Raw genomic sequence first — 23,944 nt, forward strand, 5'->3', positions numbered from 1 at the left:
CAGCAGTCATTTTAAAAATGTGGTTTCAGCCATTGGAGTAAACTGTCACAACCTTATCACACAACAAAGGACCTTAAACTCAATGATGACCAGAGAAGAGCTTAGGTCTGGCTCTTTTGCAACTGTGGTGATATCTAACCTTGACAATAAGAGTGCAGAGTGATCCTTTGCTGTTCCAATCACAAACTTGCATGAGTTGGTTTAAAATTCATACAAGTTTTCATCTTTCATGTGCATATATCTATTATTTAACTTGTCATTAACAGTGAACAAAATTCACTAACTCAGCAAATTAAAGGCTATGAGGAATTATATACCAGCAGGTAATTATACAGAACTAATGCATGGATATTGTCTAGCACATGTGGGGAATTCTTCTGGTGAACTGGAATACTAAAGATGATATTTACATTGTAATGTTTAGGGCCATGAAATGGATGTACAGGGTTATAAGGGGTGGGGATAATTGCAACTGATCTAGAAATGTCCAAATTGAGTGAACTGTTCCTAATCTTCAGTATTTTTTCAAAAAAATCCTAGGTTAAAGCATTGCCTCCAGACTAATTTTGTTAAAAGCTAGCTCTACTACTTAGAAAATGTGGACCTATCTTTGGAATTTTAATGGAAATGACTCATATTAATAGAGACTTGAATAAAATCAGTGATTGTATTTCAGTTAAAATCTAATGAGCCCCCCAAAAAAGAAAAAGAAAAGAAATAGAATAGAAAATGAAGAAGAAAAAGAAACCCTGAAAATAGAGATTGGGGATAGTAATTGGGGAAGTCCATATTTTAAAGCCACTAGAATGCAAACTGTATATTATTATTTCTAGGTAGTGACAACTTGACCTTTGATTCTAGAGATTTGAGCACAATGCAATAAAAAAATCCTGCCAATTTTGGACCCACCTACCAGCATTTTGGCTACTAGGGAGTGTACCCACGAAAGTACCCCCCAAGAGGAGAGCTTTACACAAAGAGAATTCCAGGTGAATATTTACATTTAAAATTATGGAGTTCAAAAACATTTATGCTAGCTGATGCCTTAAAGTTGTCCAAACAAATGTTGCCACTCATGATTATTAAAATTTTAAAAATAGGGAATCAGGGAGGGGGATGCTAACAAAAATGTCCTCTGGTGCTTGCCACAGTATTGTCTTAAGAGTGGCATTGCTATGTTCATTTATTTTCTTAATGCATGATTTTATGATATTGCTACAACATCTAACTAGTGAATTTTGACAATGAAAACTCTCACCTGAAGATCAAGTCTATTGGAACCACAAAACTTTAACAATGGATTTTGAAATACATTATTTTCTGGACATAATAATATAGTTTGGGGAATGGCTATTGCTGAAAATTTGAATACTTGCTAGTCCTTTGTGTTTAAGTGTGTGTGTATATATATATATATATATATATATATATATGATTTAATTTCTCAGGAACCTGTTATTATAGCAAGTATTTTCCATTCTTTGTTTTGGGTTGTGTGGATGTGTCATTTCATCCAGCACAAAAGGATGGTAGGATCTAATAAATGCATACAAAATACTAAAAAATGACTAAGTAATAAAACATACACTGTTCTCAAGTTGTAGTGTCCACTTACAATGATTTCTGTTTTTCACAGATATCAAGAAAAGCACAAAAACAAACATAAAGAGAACTTTCCAAATGAGTGGCGTTCCACCAGTAACCATTGATACTCTGGTAGAGGTAGAGTGATGGATGGTAATGCTGGAGATGGGGGAGCACCCACTACAACAAATGGGCATCGATGCGCAGCCAACACAGTCCCTGGCGAACGTAGCGGACAAGATTGGTCATGCTGCTGTGCTGGGTCAGAGGCCCCATCAGTGTGTCCAGATCTCCAAAGAATTCTGAAAATCAGAGCAGATCTTGGTCAGACCTTTAAATGACATCATGAAAATATGCACCAGATTGCTTAAGCTGACTTCATGCAACAACACAACCATGTGGACATAGGAAAATTTATTCATTGTTCATCCATTCATAAAAAATTTATAGAGTACTTACTAGGGGACTAAAGCCCCATATGTATATAAAGCACTATTATTTTGATCTTTAGTTAGATTCAAAATCTTTGCAGCATAAATAATGTTTGTGTTATTGTGATTAATAAAACACAAATTCATTTAAATCTGCTAATTTGTAGTAATATTTTCTCAGACAACAATTCTAAAAGTATATTACAATCCTGTGGAGGTTTGTAAGACACACACACATACACATCGTGATATGTATATATTATATATTATATATAAATGTATTTGCCTATATACTAGTATTTATGTTTATATAATAAATATATAATTATACATTTAAAATATACACATAAATGATATATAAATATATAATATATTTAAATATATTTTATATTATGTATTTAATTTACATTTTTATTTATTATAAATTTATATTTAGAAAGGGATCCTTATACACAAAATGGTAGAGAGCCATGGTCTATATGACAGCAAGCTGTTTGTCATTGTACGTGGTATTGAATGGAAAATATTATCTTTTCATTTTTGTCAAAATAAACTGAGTTTACTGAATTTTCTTGGCATGATGTAGACATAGCCAGTGAACCTGGACAGCAATTGTAGCCATCAGCTTCTAAGACCAAATAAAGGTGCAGGAGGCATCTCATTTTGTAAGGGTTATTGCTTCAGGGAAGGAAAATGACCTTCAAGTATGTGTTACATAACAACTCTCCCTACCCCCAGGACACTGATAGTAAGAATTCCCAGCTGATTTTCCTCCAGTTGACTGGGAAAAGGGAAACACTGGTAGAGGTAGAGTGATGGATGGTAATGCTAACCAATGTAAACAGAGTATTAGAATTTCTGCTTTGGGGTGCAGGTGGGGATAGGGGTTGTGGGAAAGACTATACTATGTCTGGAAACTAGCTAGGTGTCCCCTTTCCATGTCTAAATTGATTTGTCTCACACTGCGTTGATCTTGGTTAGGAGAGGGCTCTCTGCATCCCCTTTGTTAGCTTCCCACAGGAAAGCAGCTTCAGCCATGAGGAAATCACACCTGTGCTGGTTAGGGGTGAGGTATTTGGGGGGAGGCTGGAGACTACTATAAAGTGGTCAGGATGCTCTCTTGCTTTCTTGAAAAACAATTTCCATGCATAGGTTGTATGTGCTTGATTTTCCAGCAGATGGTATTTCACTAAACAGCGAATCTATTCCTCATGTTATGCGTAGCATGTGGGCACCTTTTCTAGGTATCAACTTCATTGATTATGTGATATTTTTTAACCCACACTATGCAATAAAAGTAATTTCTGCTGATAAAGGAGTAAATTATTATTAGCATCTAAAATATTTTATTATGTAATACAATATTAAAGGACATGTTAAAGGACCTAGTCATTGTTGAATGAATGTGAGCAGCATGTGAACCTGGATTTCCCATGGGTATTCTTAACTAGATATCCGGGTCATCATTTTAATAACTGCTTCTAGCAAGCAGCCGGGGAGGAGGTAGGGTACAGGGCTTCTAGACCAAAGGCCAGAGAGTAGAATCAGCCCCATTGATCAATTTTAGCATTAGAATCTTCTGAAATAAGTCATCTGCAGCTGCATGGGTGGGTAGGCATGGGGCAGAAATAGAGACTTTCCACTGAGAGAGCCAACCTCACCAATTACACAATTGGGTAGAAAAAGATGAAAGTACACAGTTGTCTCTAGTGGGATGCAGAGTACCAATCCAAAGAAAAGTGCCTCAGTTTCCCTATCTCTGTGTGGACAAGACAGATGTGGGAAGAATCCCCAGCTGTAAGCAGTTTAGAAATGACAAGTGTGTGAAATTCAAGGCTACAAAGAGAAGATTCCAAACAGGTATTCTCCCCAGCCCACTAAACAACGGTGTGGTGATTGTGGGGGTGGGGGGAGTGTATATTGAAGAGGGCACAGAGGGGATAAATGGTGATAGAACAAATAAAAATAAAAGAAATTACCCTAATGTATTTTTAAAATGGATGTAATTATGAAGGAAATCCATAAATATTGAACTGTCCTTCAGTTACTTATACAAAATAAGATAGTGTTGGAGGCAGATACGCTAGCCAAGTTTTAAGATGCTTGTGCCTTTGCTTGCAATTCTAGAACCCTTGGATAGGCCTGGTTGTCTGGACCAGTTGGCTTTGGGTTTTCACCTAGAATAGTAGACACATTAAGAATTATTCACTACTCAAGTAACTAAAGGCAGGAGCTCACAAAGGTCTCTGAGGACCCATTATTAATATTGATCTCTAGATGGGCAGTCTAGTCTATCAGTTAAGAGTTCAGACTCTGGAATTGAACAGTAGATTCAATTCATGCTCCCAACATTAAGAACTGTGATATCATGGGTAAGTCTCTTAACCTCAGAGTCTCAGTTTCTTAATCTATGACATGGGGATAAAAGGGTCAACAAATTATAAAGCAAATAGTGCAGTTACTAGCATTTAGAAATTGCTACACAAACACATGTAACCAATATTTGTAAATAGTACCAGAAGTCAATGTATATAGCTGAATTGAGGGTTAAAGTCGCAAATTTAGAATATACTTTGATAGCTACAGAATCTTTGAATTATATAGATATATAATAATATAGAGTAAGGAAAGATGATTAATATTTGTAGGATTTCTAACTTGAATCTGATATTTTATGCTAGTTGTTTTACACATATTATTTCATTCAAAACATCTGTATCATCTTCTGGGTATTTTCATCATCATCATCTTATTATTATTCCCTTTATAGAAATGGAATCTGGGAAGTAGCTCACAGATTTAAATAACTTGCCTGAGGTACCCTAGCCAGTGCATGACCAGGCATGCATAAATGATCAGGCTTCAAAATCTGCAACCTCCCTACTCTACTAGAACTGTTTGTGCACATACTCAGCAATAGCAGTGAAGATGCAGCATGGAGGAGGGCTGGGTAGGCTGAACCTCATTTCATAATCAGACACTGGAGAGTACAGCCCCAGAGATTAGAGCAGCAGCTTTTCAGACAGAAGAAATGCAGACCAGAACCCTAGGGCCAGAGTAGAAATGAAAGGATAGCTACCTGAGCTCTGAGGACTCTGGGGCTTGGGAGAAAAATTGGGCTAGGAAGTCCAGTAAGTCCTTTGGAGTCAAACTCAAGATAACTTCCATCTGAACCTAGCTGAATACAGGAAAACCCTATCACTCACTGCACTGCTGGAGACCTAGTAGCACCCAAGTACACTCCATGAAGCTTGCACCACATCATACATGAGCAGCAGCCATTGGACCATGCAGGATACTAATGCCTCCCTATTCCTGACCAGACAGTTCTACTACTCCAAATTGCTAGTCACCTCTTTGCAGTCTGATTCCAAAAAGCCCACATCTATCCCCATCTTGACTGGTGTTGGGCTGTCTATGGTTCCTGAGCCAAAATCAGCAAAGTCAAATGAATGGCCAGGGCAAAAGTGCTGTTTATTTTTACTTTCCACATTCACTAACATAGTGAGGATTCATTGTGAACCGATGTGACAGCTAGGTCATAGATGGCAGCATGAATCACCAAAGTTCACTTACTCACCTTCTGGAATAGTAGGATCTTCCTTGCATTTGTTTTGTAGAAAACTCATGTGTTACCATGAACAGAACCTTTAGCTATAAGTGTGTTAAAAATACTAGCTGAACTTTGGCCCTTGCTTCTAAATTCAAGCTACATTATCATGTACTCACTGGAGCTACTGGTTATAATGAAGGTAGAAGGCCTCAGTTCAACCTTACCTTCCCCTCGGTCCCCCAGAAAGATTAAAGTTGATAACAAAAGCCAACAGGATCATAATAAATATGAAAATCATTCTATTTTTTTTGCCTGATTCTCTGTGTTGATCCTTAGCATTGAGTGAAAATCTGAAATAGTCATTTGCCAACACATCACAGTTCAGATTAGTTTAAGCTTTAAAAGATACTTAAATCCAAGACTTTTTCACTTTCTAAAAAATATTGGTCACTGTGTCAGCACAGAGGTAACCCACTCTTCTTTATCTAAGCCCTGAAAATCAGAGACCGAAAGATAAGGCCACCAGGAAAATTCGAGCCCTTCAAAGCACAGTTGATTTCACCATGGTCTGTGAATAATAGGTAGAGCAGATGAGCATACCTTTATTCTCTCTTGTCAGTTTGTCGGCCATGTCCCAGTGTTCATAGCCCCGTAACACATTGCTAGTGATGTTGACATGGCTGGCAGCCATATGGTGAATGCGCTGGGGGATGATGACTGGGCCATTGTTATAATTCCCCATTGCATCGATGGGAGAGACATTGTTGAGACACATTGGAGATGGAGTGTTCCTGGGGAATGGGAAGAGACAGGTTTTGTTAGTCTAGTTGAGAAGAGTGACAATGGGGTCTAGACCTCCCTTATCACACAGGGACCTTCTCAGAACACCATTTGCCATAGTGAGGTTTAGCATGGTGAACATATATGAAGCCCAAGTAGAGTGGAGCTTGTTTCCACATTCCACTGACTCTTATCAAATGACATCCTATAGTTTTTGCCAACACAGTAAGTTCCTCCAGATGCTCCAACATAGAGAAAGCTCATTATCTCCCCATTCCTTCCTCGTCTGACCAACCCACACAGGGCTACAGTGCCAGGCTGTAGCATGAGCCCTTCTCCTTTTCTAATGTTAAATAGTGAAGTCACACTGCCTTTAAGAACTATTGATGACTCCATGTGCATTGCTACATTCATTTTTAAATATAGAAAGAGCTGGTAAATATTTCTCTGGCATTAATTCTACCCAAAAATGTATTTCTTACTTTGAATATATATAACTGGTGTGATGTTTTAGAGAAAGAAAAAACTGAGAGCTACGATGATTTCTCTACCTGCTGCCACAACGGCTATTGGCATTTAGAAAACAATATTGGTCTATTATCAAAGTGTTTTGTGGAAACCACAATGACTGGTTGTTACAAATGCAGTCACTACAATGAGAAATTTTAAAAAGTCTGCCAAGGAGCAGTATTAGGGAAGCTGAAAAAAGTAAGGTTCTGAAGATCTCTTTAGGATTTTTTAAGACCGCTACAAGGATGGCTGTTAATTGCTGCCTATTCACCTGTATGCTGGTTTATAAAGAGAAGTCTTTGGCATTCCTACTTTGGACATTACCAATATTTGGAGACAATTTTTATTATTTAATGTTAGCAACATGGAGTTACCTGTTGGCTGCATATAGCATGGGGGAGGGGGACTGACATTATATTGCTCTGCTGCAGACTTCCTTGGGATAGTCCCAAAGGCATGGGTGCCTTCCTGTGCCCATGAGCAAGGTCCATGTTCACCACTGTGCTCCCTATACTCATTCATCCAGACTGTGAAAGACTGCCCAGTCAAATGCAGCACTTAATTTTGATTGAACATTTGAGTGGGTGAGTAAAACAAATGGGGGTAAGCTGTGATTGGGACTCCCTAAGTCTACCTATTTGAAGGAACCTCCTCCTCATTCCTCCAAACACTGCCCCCCCCCCACACACACACACCATCAAGGATCCCTGTCTCATTCCCTCTCCCCTTTACCAGCCACTGCTGTTGGCAACTCTAGATTTCCAAAGTGACTGTGTTACTCAGAGCTAACCCTGCTCATAGAACTGATATGCACCCAGAGAGGCACATATAGAAAGGATCTGGGGGGAATGGCAATCACAAGGTACCAAAATGCCAAAGTGATGCTGACTCAATCTAGAAGTAATTCAAACTGATATACTTGCCTCAAGACTCATGCAGGCTGTACCTACAGCCACGTGAGAGCTTTGGTCCATTTCTGCAAACAGATTATATCTTCTGGTATGTTCTAATAGGGGGAAAGTGGATCCTTACCTGTTCTGCACTTGTCTGATGTAAGAGAGTGTGAAGGTTTTTCTGCTCTGTTTATAATTTATGAGATGTTTTGATACTTTTTGATATACAGATTTATTCTCAACAGAGGGGTGTGGTGGGGAGAGGTCCAAGCTAAGGGACCTAGGCACCGAATGGTCAGCTAATAACATACACAAAAAGCAGAGAATTCTGGATTTTTTTGTCATGGCAGGTTACAGATGCTATTGTCTTGCCCCAGTGTTGGTCATTAACTCTTAAATGTCATTTTAAGGCAAGAATGGAATATATCCTCGTTTGTAATTTCTAGAGAAAATTTCAAAGCTGTAAGGTGTCACAAATGGTGAAAGGGAACCATATGTCCTTGGAAAGTACTGGAATCCCAGGAGACCTGAATCCTAGCCCCAGTTCTGTTATGAATTGCTGTATTCTCCTGAGTACATCTCTTTCCTTTGTGGAGCCTTTTGTCTACTGGAAGAAAAGGTTGGATTCAATGATTTCCAATCATGTCCAGAAGTTACAAGGGGAAACAAATCACCTCTGCTGACCTTGTACATCTTGAAAACGCCTTTTTAGTTTATAAATATGGAAGTGTTATTGAGGGGCATTCTTTGCCTTCCACTTCCTACTTCCTTTCTTTGAAGTAATGAGTAGTGGAGTTGAGCAGAGCTAGGGCATTGGTTTGCTTTCAATCATTACTGGTCTCACATGAAGTTCCATGAGCTGACTCCCTCATGAGCATGTCTGTACATCCCATTGTAATAATGAAATGAAAAATAATAATGTGCCTGAGAAATCATGACTCTGGCTAAAAGATGGCTGATACAGCACTCATCTTGGTATGACTCCAATTTCAACTTGGCTCTCCCCACTGCTTGGCATTCCTCATCCTATTTTCTTTCTGTAGGTCTGTTTGTAGATCTTGTCCTTTTCTTCATACATCCATAGCATGTACAAATGAGTATGCCCAAACAAGCACATGCTTCTCACCACTTCCACAACTAGCACCCTGGTCCAAGCCACCATCCTCTCTCAGCTACGCTTACCGCCTTGCTGTTACTTGGACTCAGTAGGCATTTCCCCACTTAAGAGGTGGTTGCAGTTCCTCTGCTTAAATGCACTTCCCTCAGGTATCTGCAGGGTTCACTCTCCAATTGTTCTCCTTTAACATCCTTATTAAAAATTGTCCTACTGCTCCCTGACCCATCCCAGAAGCCCTTTCTATCCCCTTCCTTGTTTCTATTTTCTCGCTGACATTAATCATCATCTAGCATACTGCATATTTTTTACTCTCTTTCCTCCAACAGGATGTAACTTTGACAAGGACAGGAATTTTTGTCTATTTCTAATTATCCAGTGCTATGTAGAAAAATGCCTGGTGCACATATTATGTACTTAATTAATACCAGTTAAGTAAATGAACAAATTGCCTTCCAGCTATCCCTCTATTCCTTATTTAATATTCACTACATATCAGATGCCCTGAGGAGAGCAGATGAATAAATAAGGATAAAGAATATTTAAAGGGTCTGGCAGATATCTCATGTATAGTCAGCACCCAATGTTTGGTGAATAAAAGAGTAAATGAGCCCTAATAATCTAATAGGATAGGGGAATCCATTAATTTCTAGCAACCTATGGTAACAAATCAAGAGCTGTGGGAGTTCTAAAAGCAAGATTGCTCATGATTTCCAACTAAAAAGGGTAACGATGACAACAAAAATGGAAGCAGCCACCATTTCTTAAAGGTACTATGTAGCAAGCATGGTGCTCTGGGCTTTACTAATAGTATCTCTAAGTTTCAAGACAACTCTATATGTGAGTTTCTGCCACCACTGTTTAACAGATGATAAAATGGCATAGAGAAGTGCATCTCCTTTCTGAGGACCACACAGAGAATAAGTCAAAGAGCCAAAATTTGAAAGCAAATCTGTTTTGAATGATGCCCAAGGGGGAGGGCATTTGGTGGATTGGGTGAAAAAAGATGAAAGGATTAAGAAGTACATATCAGAATGAACAAAATAGTCACCGGGAAATAAAGTACAACATAGGAAATATAGTCAATGATATTGTAATAACTATGTATGGTGCCAAGTGGTTACTGGAAATATCAGGGTAATACTTTGTAAAGTATATGATTGTCTAACCACGATGCTGGACACCTGAAACTAATATAAAATAATATTGAAAATAAACTGTAATTAAAAAATTTTTAAGAAGCAGATCTGTTTTTCTCAAAGTCCACTTTCCTTCCATTTCACTATGTTACTTAAAAGTCTTACCCTTCACTGTACAAAAGATTTCACTTGATAAGGCTGTCCACCTCTACCTTCACCCTTGTATCCATATTGGCTTATTTCCATTGCTCTCTCAGGCTCATAGGTATCTCACTCATGTTCACACAGGCATAGCCCTCCCAAGTTTTGTTTAATGTGGATGTTTCCTCCAGTGAGCACCAGACTCCTCAAAATCCTTTTACTGGCCAATGTCTCAAGCAAGTAGACATATCCATTCTCTTCTAACCCTTTCAATGCCGCACTCACAGCCACCTGTCTACTGAAACAGCTCCTGTAAAGGCCTCAAATGGCCTCCTTCTCTCACAATTCCATAACATTCTTAGCTCTCTTTCTTTTTATTCTCTCTATGTGACTTTTGAAATTGTTGCCCAGCTCTTTAAACTGTCCACAACATGGCTTCCATGACTTTACATCAGGGGTTGGAAAATCTGACCTACTATCTGTTTCTGCATGGCCTGTGAGCTAAAAATGGTTTGAAAAGATGAATACTTGCAATCAATTTGATGTAAGGGAAACGCTAACTTTGAATCTCAATTAAGTTAATATTTTTTTTCTTAAATTCCATTCTTATCCTTAGGAGACTTGTATTATAAAAGTTGTACTTAATTGTTATTATATTTTTAATTTCATTAGTAAATTTTTTTCAGAAATTTATTTTTTCTTTTATATTCTTTCTATATAATAGCCTCAGTTTTCCCACTTGGCTGGCAAATCCCAAAATAAGTACAATTTGGCTCTTTACAGAAAAACTTTGCTAACCACTCCTCTACACCAAGATGATTTTTCTTCTTCCAACTGATTTATTGTTCTTCCTTCCCCTATAGCCCTCAAAGTCAGGGGTGCTGCTTCTGGAAGTTGCTATGAGAGGTCCTGTGTGGGGCCAGCTATCCTCATTCACTAGGGAAATTAGTCTTTTCTTGCAGATAAGAAGCCCTCCTTAACCAAAGAGACTCGAGCTCTCTTTTTCTTGGGCTTCCAAAGAAATTTGTTCACACCTGTCACCGCCTTTTACGGGACTGTGCACTTCTGGAGTTCAGGGATCACATTGAATTCAGCTGGGTCCTCAGCCCCTCAAAAGGAAATGCACCTGAAGTGTTTGTTGAATAGACAGGATAGTACCTTTGGATGCTTGTTTTGAGTTCCCTAATTCATTAGCTCTGCGGCCTACCAAAAGGAGCATGATTTCTTCAGATAGAAGCTGCTTAAAAAATGATTTCAGGAGGTTTTTAATATGACTTCACGAGCTTAGGATATTTTTGAGTTCTTTCATTTCAGATTTTATATGTATATTCTCAGTGATCCTTAGTGGCTGCTTACCCAAACTTGCTCTTGATTTACTCTGTGATCAGAGAAAATATTCAGTCTTTCAATGCTATTTTTATTTTCTGAACTTGCAGAGAAAAGTGTTCTTTCGTTTTTGTTTGTCAATATGAGAGTAAGACCTAATTCAACAATTTAAATGGTACTGCCTTTCAATACAGTAATTGAGTTAATGCATAGTTTTTAAAAGCTCTGTTCCCACACTCTGAAAGTCTTTATGATATTAGAATTCAACATCCCACTGCTTTGGGAGTGTGCTTTGTATATACTTATAAAGTGGCAGAGGAGACTATTTTACTCTCAAAGAAAGTGTTTTGGTTAGAGATGCAAGACTTTTGAAATGATGGAAATAAAAAAAAATCAGCTCTTTATAAATGTTTGTATCCACAGTCACCTATTTTCCCTTCTCACTACTAGCTTGGGGTGGTGAAGGTGGTATTGGCATCAGAGTATAATTTAATGCTCAAGCAAGTAAGCGCAAACACATAGCCAATTCATGTCTGAGCCAGAACTAAGACTCAAAGTCTCTCTCTTGGAAAGAATAGCTCTTCAGATGGGCCAGGAAGTCATCAGGCCCAACCCTTTTATTTTAGAGATGGATAAACAAACCCTTAGAAAGGAAGGGGTTCACTTAGCTTACCTTGGAATATAAGAGCAGCATCAGGACCTGGTCAACAGATTTCCAGACACCCACCCTACTGCTGGAAGACTGAGCTGCCCCAAGCACACAGAGCTCTAAATATGGCCACTAGAGTGGATGAGTTCACTGAGCCTTAAATCAGCATTACAGTAGATGCATTTATATTTTAGGTCAGGGTATTTTAGTATTAATATAAAAATCATCATGAAGGCTCAGATAATTGGCTAGCTAAGTGCCTTCACATTTTTAGCACTATTATGCATTTGATTTTATTAAACAGCACTTACCTTATATCAATAAATATTTCATTGGTTTTTCCTTACTGAGTGAATTATTGAAAAATCACTACGTTAAAGTTAACTTTTACCCTGCCTCCCTGAAATGGCTTGGTGCTTGCCATCTCATTAACAGACATTTTTAAGGCTATAATGTAGCTTAAAGATCAAATAGTTAAAGAAATTTTTAATCAGATCATGTTAAACTTTTCTGTTTTGGAATTAGCTAAAATCTGACTAGAATTTTGTGTATACAAAAATTACCATATTCTCAAAATTGACCTTTGATTCTGAGTTGTCAATACAAAATATTTGGGGTCTATTACATCATTGATTTTCTGAAAAAGGAATTTTCATAAGATACTTACTTTCCATTGCCTACCCATGAAGATGGTATCTGAGTGACTTTTGAAGCATTTTGCTAAAAAAGAGAGAAAGAGAGGGAAATAAGGACATCTATTTGTGTTTTATTAATTCACAAACAGATGGAAGTGTGATTTTGAGTACATTAATATTGATTGCAGCATTTCAGGATGCCTCTTGTTTTGTTAGCAGAGCTAGGATATATGTGCATGTCAGCACACCACAACCAACAAACACTAGATGAAAATAGCTGGTTAGGATAATTAGTGGCCTCCAATCAGGACCATGAAAGTCACTTGATGAAAGATCTTATATACTAAAAGGCCCAGTGAAATCAGACTCAGTTCTCCAAGAAGTGGTTTAATTATCTTCATCTGAAATTTATTCTGCAAAACAAGCTCTTCAGAGTACAGGAAAGCTTTTCACTTTTAGCTTCAATTGCAAACATTTTCCCTAGGATTCAAGGTGGGATGTGATTTCTGATATACCAAGAATGTGTTAAGACCAAGCAGTGGTTTGTGTTTTTTTCTTTGTTGTTGTTGTTTTGTTCTGTGTGTGAATTGACCTGATTTGCTATCTTTACATGCAAATCCTCGTGACTGACAGTTTTCATTATTTAGCAATGTAGTTGGTCCAGGGCTGCATTGAAATGGAATGCTCAATATTCTATTTTCATCTGATAGATCTGGGCTGGGTTAAAGAATGGGTCTGCTATATTTTTGTGGCCAAACACTTGTAGAGTACAGGGAAACATGATACTCAGCATCACCACAATAGGACAATGACCTGGCTCATTATAATGACTTCACCAGGTTGGAGCCCAAGTAGCACAGGGCCAGAATATTTGTGGCATTGAGCCTGACTCAGGCCTGCCGCTCAGGCCTCATGGCCCAGGTTATGCTCCTCTTCTGCCTCTTGGGTTTATGCCCAGCCCCCTTTGCAAATGGGGTGCTAGAGAAAGAGGCAGCACTTTCAAGAGCTCAGTGAGAATGCACCATTTCTCTGGAGCTCAGAGATCCACATCTAGTTACATTCTGCAAACTCCAACTTTTAATCTCAAAGAAGCTCAATGCTCTGACAGAGGCGTAAGTTATTAAACATCTGTTTGGTATTTTGCAATGTCCTGAAAGCTACAGGACAGGCTGAAGAGGACAGATATTAGAACATTGGCTCTCAAAGTGTGATCATAAGATCTGCACCATCAATATTACCTGGGAACTTGTTAAAATTCCAATTCTCAGGCCCGATCTCAGACATAAAGTATCAGACACTCTGGGGGATGGGACCCAGTACTCTTGTTTTGTGAGCCCTGTAGGGGATTGGGATGCCCACTCAAGTTTAAGAACCACCTTTCTAGAACATAGGTTGAGACTGTAGACATATGATGGGATGGGCAGTTGTTGTATTTGAACCTGTCCACTTGCATAAGCACTAGCATTATGGCATTATGGATACACCACATAACAGCTAGTGAACTTGCTCTTTTCCCCAACCCAGTCAGTGTTATCACATAGCTAGCTGTGCTCTGCCACTCACTGGGTTTGGATGATTGATGTAAGGTCATGATTTAACTCATTTCAATTTCAAACAACTGCTTTGGTGCAATTTAGCCAAATGTTCCCATGTACTTATCAGATGACAGATTAGATAGATAGATAGATAGATAGATAGATAGATAATAGATAGATAGATAGATAATAGATAGATAGGTGATAGATAGATAGATAGATAGATAGATAGATAGATAGATAGATAGATATTCTCTTTTGATACCAGCCCAATAGGAGTCCTGAGCCTCCTCAATTTTACATTATGACCAGTTTGGTTTTTTTTTGGGGGGGGCAGAAGCAGCACAAGCTCCACTGATGCACATGCCAGTTATTTCTTGTAGAATGGCCAGGCTACTAATTGCAGTTTTCATCCAGGCTTATTCCCAAATTTTGGCATTGCATATTGAGGTTGATATATCTTTTTTTATTTTCCTTGCAAATTAAACATCTCAGCTCCCTAGATGGTAGATTTATTTATTTATTTATTTATTTATTTATTTATTTATTGTTTGTGTTGGTAACCAAAGTAATCAATTGTATTTTACTTCAACCACTGTACTTCAAGACTCCTCATGGCCAATGGGCGCAGGGGTTGAGAAATTTCTGAATTAGCTTCTTATTTAACAAAAGACTCATCACAGTCACAGCCACAAGCTGTGTCTCCTGGTGGGTCCACCATGCAGGGTAGGGCAGAAGACATCATCCCCTTGACTGCAACTGGGAAGTTGCTAAGGGCCATTTGGTTAGTCCAGAGAATAATTGGGGTATTGCACTATTGTACCTTCTCTCCCTGGAATAAAATAAAACATAAGCTCTCTGCTGAGTCCCAAAGGAGAGGTGGGAGGGCCATGGCCTATTGGGATAAGGGAAGTTTAGCCTTTGACAGCAACAACCTTGATAATTAATAACATACTTGCCAAGTCTTATTAATGATCACCCAACACCTATAAATTATACAAAATAAGGATTACCTTAAAATATTCCATCAGGGATCTGGAGTACTTCATAGCATGGTCCTTCTTCAGTTTAAACATCCGCAAGTAGAGAAGTGATAAACATCTGTAGCTATAGTGATGAGGAAAAGATTATGTAATGCCATAACCAGCAAACTGTAAAAAAAATGCTGATTCATAACCTTCTTACAGTTACTGAGAAACTTAAGTATTAAAAAACTAAAAAAGAAGGGGTAAGCATTAAAATTCCATCTTGATAAGGGTATAAATTAGGAGAGTAAATGTTTAGTCAGCGACTGAAGAAATCCATTAGTTATCCTTTAATAGTTTAATGGCAAACAAGAATAATGATCTGGGCTAAGTAGCTTAAAGTTGATCTGGAGTTTTCAAATTATTCTGCAAAATTTCTGCAATTTTCTCTTGGCCTCCATGAGACTTACCATAATACTGCCAGTTTTTTGTCCCCATCTGAAGCCAAGGGGCTTGCAAAGTTCTTCAGCCTCATTGCATACCTTTGAAGAGAAATTACAAGCTCAAGTGGAATCTATATTATCCATCAGAAAGTCCCAAAGTCATTGGTATCCTCATCTAAAATGTGTTAGCCCTACATTTGCTCTGAGTGGGAGGACTGAGTAGGGCATGTGGGCAAAAGCACATTCTTAAAAACATAAACAAATTATGGTCAAGAGTGTCACTGACATGACTTACAGAAGTTAATTCTGGAAAAGTTAGCTAAATCTGGAGAAGATGGCTAAATCTGGAGCTATGGAATTACTGTTGGTTTGGTGTGTATACAAATGCTGTTTCTAGAAATACCTAGCTAAACATTATTGCATTTTCAATGGGAGGTGGACAAAAATGTCAGTCTCAGTTGCGTTTATAAAAGATGAAGTAAATAATATACAACTATGTGTGACATGAGCATGGGAGACCACAATCACACAGTTAATAAGGTCCTTTCTAATCGCTCAAGTTTGGAATATATTTCTATAGACAATAATCTTGTTTTTTGTTTTACAAATGAAGGTCAATTTCACAGCATTTGATGGCCTAAATATCCTTAATTTATGGTGCTTGTATATTTTGTTTTTCCATTCTCTTTAATTGTTACTTTACACACTGGGTTGATCAAAGGTTGAGTAATTCCTATTTTTCTTTTTTTGAGCACATTTCATTCTGGGCATTTAGATTCTTGGAAATAAATTAATTGTATAAAATAAATGTCTGAGTTTTAATGCGATTTCATAGGTGCTGATGGTGGAAAAAGTAGCAGAGTTTAATGTTGCAGAAGGAAGTTGAAAGTGTGCAGGCAGCCTGGACTAGTTCTCATTTATAAGAAGGCAATGGCGATCCAGCAGGTATACTGTGCTTTCATCGTGAACTCCTCATTTTCAGCAGCCTCTCTAGAAAATCAGTACCTGTGGACTTGCCCCCCAACACTCTGTACCCCCTCAGCATACTCCATGCTCCACTTATTGCTCCAATTCTGTTTAGTGAACATGTTTCAACAAAAGGACCTGTGCATTTGATGTGGATCCCTCCTATTGCTGCAATATTAAACAAAAAGATTTTTATTATGTAATAAATCTGTCTTTTATAGTTGGATCACTGAAATATCAAGTTCTTGTGATGTCCAACTTGTTTTCACAAATACATTTCCACTGCAGATTCCCAAGTTCAGGGAAACTATAATTACTTGAATGAAGAAAATGGGGATCTCTCTGTACCCAGCATACTGTTGGGGCTAGAGTAATAAAAATCTCTTCAACAAAATATTACAGTACTAAAAACTATGTTCATATTACAGTCACCCTTTAATTGCAACCACTTTTGAAGTGACTTGATAATGCAGCTTCAATTGGTTAAATAGATCAGAAGACCTAGTTGCTTTAGCCTATTTTATTCCCAACTGAAATGTCTCTAGAAAAAATTATACACACACACACATACTACATTAAAGGTTATATATATATATATACACACACACACACAAAGGAGTGAGTGCAAAATTGGTGAAATCTGAAAAAAGTGGTGAAATCTAAATAAAGTCCATAGATTATCAATATCTATGTTCTGGTTGTGATACTATATTATAGTTATGCAAGATATTACCATTGGGGGAAACTGGGTGAGGGTACACAGGATCTTTCTGTATCATTTCTTATGATTGCATGAGTCTATAATTAATTCCAAATAGTTTAAAATATTGACTTTAAAGTGAATTTCTATAAATTGTTTATGATTTTCATGAGATTCTACTGTAATATACTTCTATAGGGAGTAAACTATCATATAATGAAAAAAATATACTTAGAAAAAAAGAATATTGTGTAAAATATTAAGGGAAGTGTTTTCTAATGGAAATAAATATTACTCAATGATGCACATTGCATTTTTACCAAAAAAGAAAACTGATGTTTTGCTTTTATATTTTTAAGAGAGCATATATTTTCCTAAAAGAAAATTAGTAAGAATAGAGAACCCAGAAATCGACCCAAACCATTATGCTCAATTAACATTTGACAAAGGAAAAAAAAGATGGCAGCTGGTATGACAGAGGTGAGGGATAGGAAGTGAGTGAGTGAGGGGATGAAAGGAGAGTGTGTGGATGTGTGTGGTGTGTGTGTGAGTGAGGGAGGGACAGTTAAATCCGGCAGGAGCAGCAGGGGCTGGCAGACCAGGCTCTCTGGGACATGGAGAGACTACCACTGCTGTGGGCACTCCCTGGACTGCAGGACTTGGGCATGGAGCCCATGCCATCTTGAAGGCGAGAGCGGCCTCTTCTAGGAACTCATCAGCACCACCACCCAGACAGGCCTTGAACACTGCCCGCAACTCAGCAGCCACTCCAGCCAAAATCCTGCTGCCCCACCCACAGACCCACGGACCCTGGGACCTCCACCTCCAAAGGTGCACCGCTCCCACAGCAGTAAGTGCAACTTCCCTCATCCCCAGCGGCAGAACTCTGGACTCCACGTTTGCAGGTTTCCAATATTCATGCTTGTCCAACTTTCATGCATTTCCAGCGTGCAGACTTCCAGGGCACACCACTCCATAGGCAGCTCTTGGATGCCGCTGTGAACCCCTACTGGGTGTGATTTTGAACAGACAGGGGCGCGCTGCCCCGCAGTAGAAATTCTGAATTCCCTCTTCCTGAACAACTGCCTGCAGACAACCCAGTTGCACATCTTTAGCGCCAGGGCCCCTCAGAGTACATCAGAGCTCTGCGCTGGCAAACTCACTGCCACCGTTGCGCATTTCCAAGGAGCAGGCACCCAGAGCCGATCTGTCTACAGGGCTCTCGTGGGAGTCGCTGCGGACCCCCGCTAGGTGTGATCTTAGACAAACAGGGACGCATTTTTCATGAGTCCCTGCTGGGCACACATGACTTCAACCAAGGGCGTAAGACAGCAAAAATTGGGACACCCCCCTCTCCATGGCTGCTGCTGACTTCCAGACATCGCAGTTGTGCCTTTCCAGCTCACAGGCCTAAATCAAGAGAACCCAAATAGCTCAAGTAGGTAGCTACACTAGATTATCAAGCCCAGGAGACCTGAGAGATCACACCAGTAGCACCATCCCCAAAATAACCTGGGTATCAAAGCAATCAGATCTACAATTAAAACATTACAGCAAAACATGGGAAGACAAAAAAGCAATCCCCAAAGGAAAGAAAAAGAAATCACCAGAAAGGGAGTTAAATGAAACTGACACTAGCAACATATCAGAGAAAGAATTCATAGTAATGGTTATAAGGATACTCAAACAGCTGGATGACAAATACACACAACTCAATGAGAAATACACATAACTCAATGAGAATTATAAGATGAATGAGAATGCCACCAACATGAAAAGGAACCAAGAGGAGATGAAGAATGACATAGTTGCAATAAAGAACACAATGGAAGGCTTAAACAGTAGACTACAAGAGGCTGAGGACTGCATCAGCGAATTAGAAGACAAGGGAAGAAAAAACACACAAACACAGCAGCAACTGGAAAGAAGATTTAAAAAGCAAGACGAGAGCCTAAGGGAGCTTTGGGACAACACAAAACACAACAATATTCGCATAATAGGGGTACCAGAAGGAGAGGAAGAAAAGCAAGGAATAGAAAACCTGTTTGGAGAAATAATGACAGAAAATTTCCCTGATATTTGCAAGAAAACAAACTATGCAAATCCAAGAAGCAGATAGAGTGCCAAACAAGATGAACCCCAAAAGACTGACACCAAGACACATAATTAAATTGGCAAACACCAACGACAAAGTAAGAATCTTAAAGGCTGCCAGAGAGACACAGAAAGTTACCTACAAGGGAGCTCCTATTAGAATATCAACTGATTTTTCAACAGAAACACACCAGGCCAGAAGGGAATGGAATGAAATATACAAAGTGATGCAAAGCAAGGGAATAAATCCAAGAATACTATACCCAGCAAGGCTATCATTCAAAATTGAAGGTGGAATCAGGAGCTTCACAGACAAAAAAGGGCTAAAAGGATTTATTACTACCAAGCCAGCAATGCAAGAAATGCTAAAGGGACTGCTGTAAAGAGAAGAAACAGAAATGCAAGAAGAAACACAAACATTAAGAATGAAAATGACAACAAATAAGTACTTATCAATAATAACATTAAACGTAAATGGATTAAATGCCCCAATCAAAAGACATAAGGTAGCTGAATGGATAAGAAAACATGACCCATATATTTTATGTCTGCCAGAGACCCACCTCAGAACAAAGGATTCACACAGACTGAGAGTGAAGGGATGGAAAAAAAAATTTCAGGCAAATTGAAATGAGAAAAAAGCTGGGGTTCCAATACTTATACCTGACAAAATAGACCTCAAAGTAAAGGCCATAACAAGAGATAAGAAAGACCACTACATAATACTAACGGGAGCAATTCAACAAGAAGATATAACTCTGGTAAACATATATGAACCCAATGCAGGACCATCCAAATACATAATAAAACTTCTGGAAGATATCAAGGGAGAGATCGATAGCAATACAGTCATAGTAGGGGACTTGAATACCCTACTGACACCACTGGATAAATCCTCTAAACAAAAAATCAGCAAGGAAACAGCAATCCTGAATGACTCACTAGATCAGATGGACTTAATTGACATCTTCAGAATATTTCACCCCAAAGATACAGAATATACATTCTTCTCTAGTGCACACAAGACATTTTCACAGATAGACCACATATTAGGACACAGGCAAAGTCTCTTTAAATTCAAGAGGATACAAATCATAACAAGCATCTTCTCAGACCACAATGGCATAAAGCTAGAAATCAACTACAGTAAAAACATTGAAAAAAAATGAAACACTTGGAGGCTAAATAGCATGCTATTAAGCAATGACTGGTTTACCAGAGAGATCAAAGAAGAAATAAAAAGCATCCTGGAAACAAATGACAATGAAAACACAACAATCCAAAATCCATAGGACACAATGAAAGCAGTCCTGAGAGGGAAGTTCATAGCTCTACAGGCCTACCTCAAAAAGCAAGAAAAACTGGTAATAAATTATCTAACCTTGCAACTTAAAGAATTAGAAAGAAAGCAACAAGAAAAGCCCACAATATCCAGAAGGAAGGAAATAATATAGATCAGAGCAGAAATAAACGACATAGAGACCAAAAAAACAATATAAAAGATCAATGAAACCAAGAGCTGGTTCTTTGAAAGGATAAACAAGATTGATGAACCTCTCACCAGGTTCACCAAGAAACAAAGAGAGAGGACCCAAATAAACAAAATCAGAAATGAAAGAGGTGAAGTAAAAACAGACCCTACTGATATACAAAAGATTGTAAAAAAACAAAACAAAACAAAACAAAAAACTATGAACAACTCTACTCCAAAAAACTGGACAACCTCGATGAAATGGACACATTCCTAGAAAAATACAAGCTTCCAAAACTCAATCAAGAAGAATCAAAAAACCCGAATAGGCCAATAACTACTGATGAAATTGAAACAGTAATCAAAAAGTTTCCAGCAAACAAAAGCCCAGGACCAGATGGCTTCACAGGGGAGTTTTACCGAACATTCAAAGAAGAACTAAAACCAATCCTTCTCAGACTATTCAAAAAATTCAAAAGGTAGGCACACTTTCAAGCTCTTTCTATGAAGCCAGCATTACCCTAATCCTAAAACCAGATAAAGACACCACAAAGAAAGAGAATTACAGGCCAATATCCCTCATGAACATAGATGCTAAAATCCTCAACAAAATTCTAGCAAACCGGATCCAGCACTACATTAGAAAAATTATACACCATGACCAAGTGGGATTTATTTGAGGCATGCAAGGCTAGTACAATATCCACAAATCAATAAATGTGATACATCACATAAACAAACTGTGGGACAAAAATCACATGATCGTACCAATTGATGCAGAAAAGGCATTTGACAAAGTCCAGCACCCTTTTCTGAAAAAAACTCTCAGCAAAGTAGATATAGAAGGATCATAAGTCAACATAATAAAAGCCTTATATGACAAACCTACAGACAACATCATATTCAATGGGCAAAAACTAAAACTATTTCCTTTAAGGACAGGAACAAGACAGGGAGGCCCGCTTTCACCACTCCTATTCAACATAGTACTAGAAGTACTAGCCATAGTGATCAGACAAGAAGAAATCAAAGGCATCCAAATTGGAAAAGAAGAAGTAAAATTGTCATTATTTGCAGATGACATGATACTGTATATAGAAAACTCTAAAGACTCCATCAAAAAACTATTAGACTTAATAAACAAATTTGGCAATGTAGCAGGATACAAAATTAATGCCAATAATTTGGCATTTTTATACACCAATAGTGCACTTACAGAAAGAAATTACAAAAGCAATCTCATTTATCATAGTACAAAAAAATAAGATACCTAGGAATAAACTTAACTAAGGAGGTAAAAGACCTGTACTCAGAAAACTACAAGACGTTGAAAAAAGAGATAGGGGAAGACATAAACAGATGGAAGAACATACCGTGTTCATGGATTGGTAGAATCAACATCATTAAAATGTCCATACTACCCAAAGCAATCTATAAATTCAATGCAATCCCCGTTAAAATACCAACAGCATATTTCACAGATCTAGAAAGAACTCTCCAAAAATTCATTTGGGAAAAAAAAACCTGAATAGCTGCTGCAATCCTGAGAAAGAAGAATAAAGTAGGTGGGATCTCAATACCAGATATCAAGATGTATTACAAAGCCACTGTTCTCAAAACTGCCTGGTACTGGCACAAGAACAGGCATATAGACAAATGGAATAGAATAGAGAACCCAGCAATCAACCCAAACCACTATGCTCAATTAATATTTGACAAAGGAGGCATGAACATATAATGGAGTTGAGACAGTCTCTTCAATAAATGGTGCTGGGAAACTTGGACAGATACATGCAAAAAAATGAAACTAGAACACCAACTTACACCATACACAACAATAAACTCAAAATGGATAAAAAACTTAAACGGAAGATGGGAAACCATAAACATATTAGAGGAATCCATAGGCAGCAAGATCTCAGATATATGTCAAAGCAATATCTTCACCGACACAGCTCCTAAAACTAAAGGGAAAATAAACAAATGGGACTACATCAAAATAAAAAGCTTCTGCACAGCAAAAGAAACCATCAACAAAACAACAAGAAAACCCACTGCATGAGAGAACATATTTACCAACGATATCTCTGATAAGGGTTTAATCTCCAACACTTACAGGGAACTCATGCAACTTAACAAAAGGAAGACAAACAACCTAATCAAAAAATGGGCAATGGATCTAAATAGATACTTTTCGAAAGAAGACAGAAGGAAGGCCAAGAGACATATGAAAACATGCTCAAAGTCACTAATTATCCAAGAGATGTAAATCAAAACGACAATGCAGTACCATCTCACACCTGTCAGAATGGCTATCATCAACAAATCAAGAAACAACAAGTGCTGGTGAGGATGCGGAGAAAAAGGAACCCTCGTGCACTGCTGGTGGGAATGCAGACTGGTGCAGCCACTGTGGAGAACAGTATGGAGTTTCCTCAAAAAACTAAAAATGGAACTCCCATTTGACCCAGTGATCCCACTTCTAGGACTATATACCAAAAAAACAGAAATACCAATCAGAAAGGATATATGCACCCCTATGTTCATAGCAGCACAATTTACAATAGCTAAGATTTGGAATCAGCCTAAGTGCTCATCAGCAGATGAGTGGATTAAAAAACTTTGGACATCTTCGTAATGGAATACTATGCTGCAGTAAAAAGGAAGGAACTCCTACTATTTGCAATAGCATGAATGGAACTGGAGAGCATTATGCTAAGTGAAATAAGCCAGTCAGAGAAAGATAAATACCATATAATCTCACTCATTTATGGGATATAATGAACAACATAAGCTGATGAACAAAAACAGATCCAGAGACAGAGAAGCATCGATCAGACCGTCAAACCTCAGATGGAAGGTAGGGGAGGGTGGGGGTAAGGGGGAGAGATCAACCAAAGGACTTGTATGCATGCATATAAGCCTAACCAATGGACACAGACAACATGGGGGTGAGGGCATGTGTGGGGGGTGGGGGGTGATGGAGGGATAAGGACACATATGCAATACCTTAAT

The 23,944-nt window shown here is 38.3% G+C and overlaps 1 protein-coding gene across 3 annotated transcripts in view; it reads right to left on the reverse strand.

Moving 5' to 3' along the window:
* Positions 1–1,694: 1,694 nt before the first annotated feature.
* The window catches only part of AFF2 (AF4/FMR2 family member 2), a 584,839-nt gene continuing 562,589 nt past the window's right edge, over positions 1,695–23,944 (reverse strand). For all 3 annotated transcript variants that reach the window (XM_023752977.1, XM_014454947.2, XM_023752976.1), the window contains 5 exons: positions 15,726–15,797; positions 15,304–15,397; positions 12,788–12,840; positions 6,169–6,359; positions 1,695–1,886 (listed from right to left, as the gene is read on the reverse strand). In XM_023752977.1, coding sequence (XP_023608745.1) covers positions 1,765–1,886; positions 6,169–6,359; positions 12,788–12,840; positions 15,304–15,397; positions 15,726–15,797 — 532 coding nt within the window. In that variant the 3' untranslated portion in view covers positions 1,695–1,764. The remainder of the gene's footprint in view (positions 1,887–6,168; positions 6,360–12,787; positions 12,841–15,303; positions 15,398–15,725; positions 15,798–23,944) is intronic.

The sequence above is a fragment of the Myotis lucifugus genome, unplaced genomic scaffold, assembly GCF_000147115.1.
Source record: "Myotis lucifugus unplaced genomic scaffold, Myoluc2.0 scaffold_40, whole genome shotgun sequence".
In the NCBI taxonomy this organism is placed as follows: domain Eukaryota; kingdom Metazoa; phylum Chordata; class Mammalia; order Chiroptera; family Vespertilionidae; genus Myotis; species Myotis lucifugus.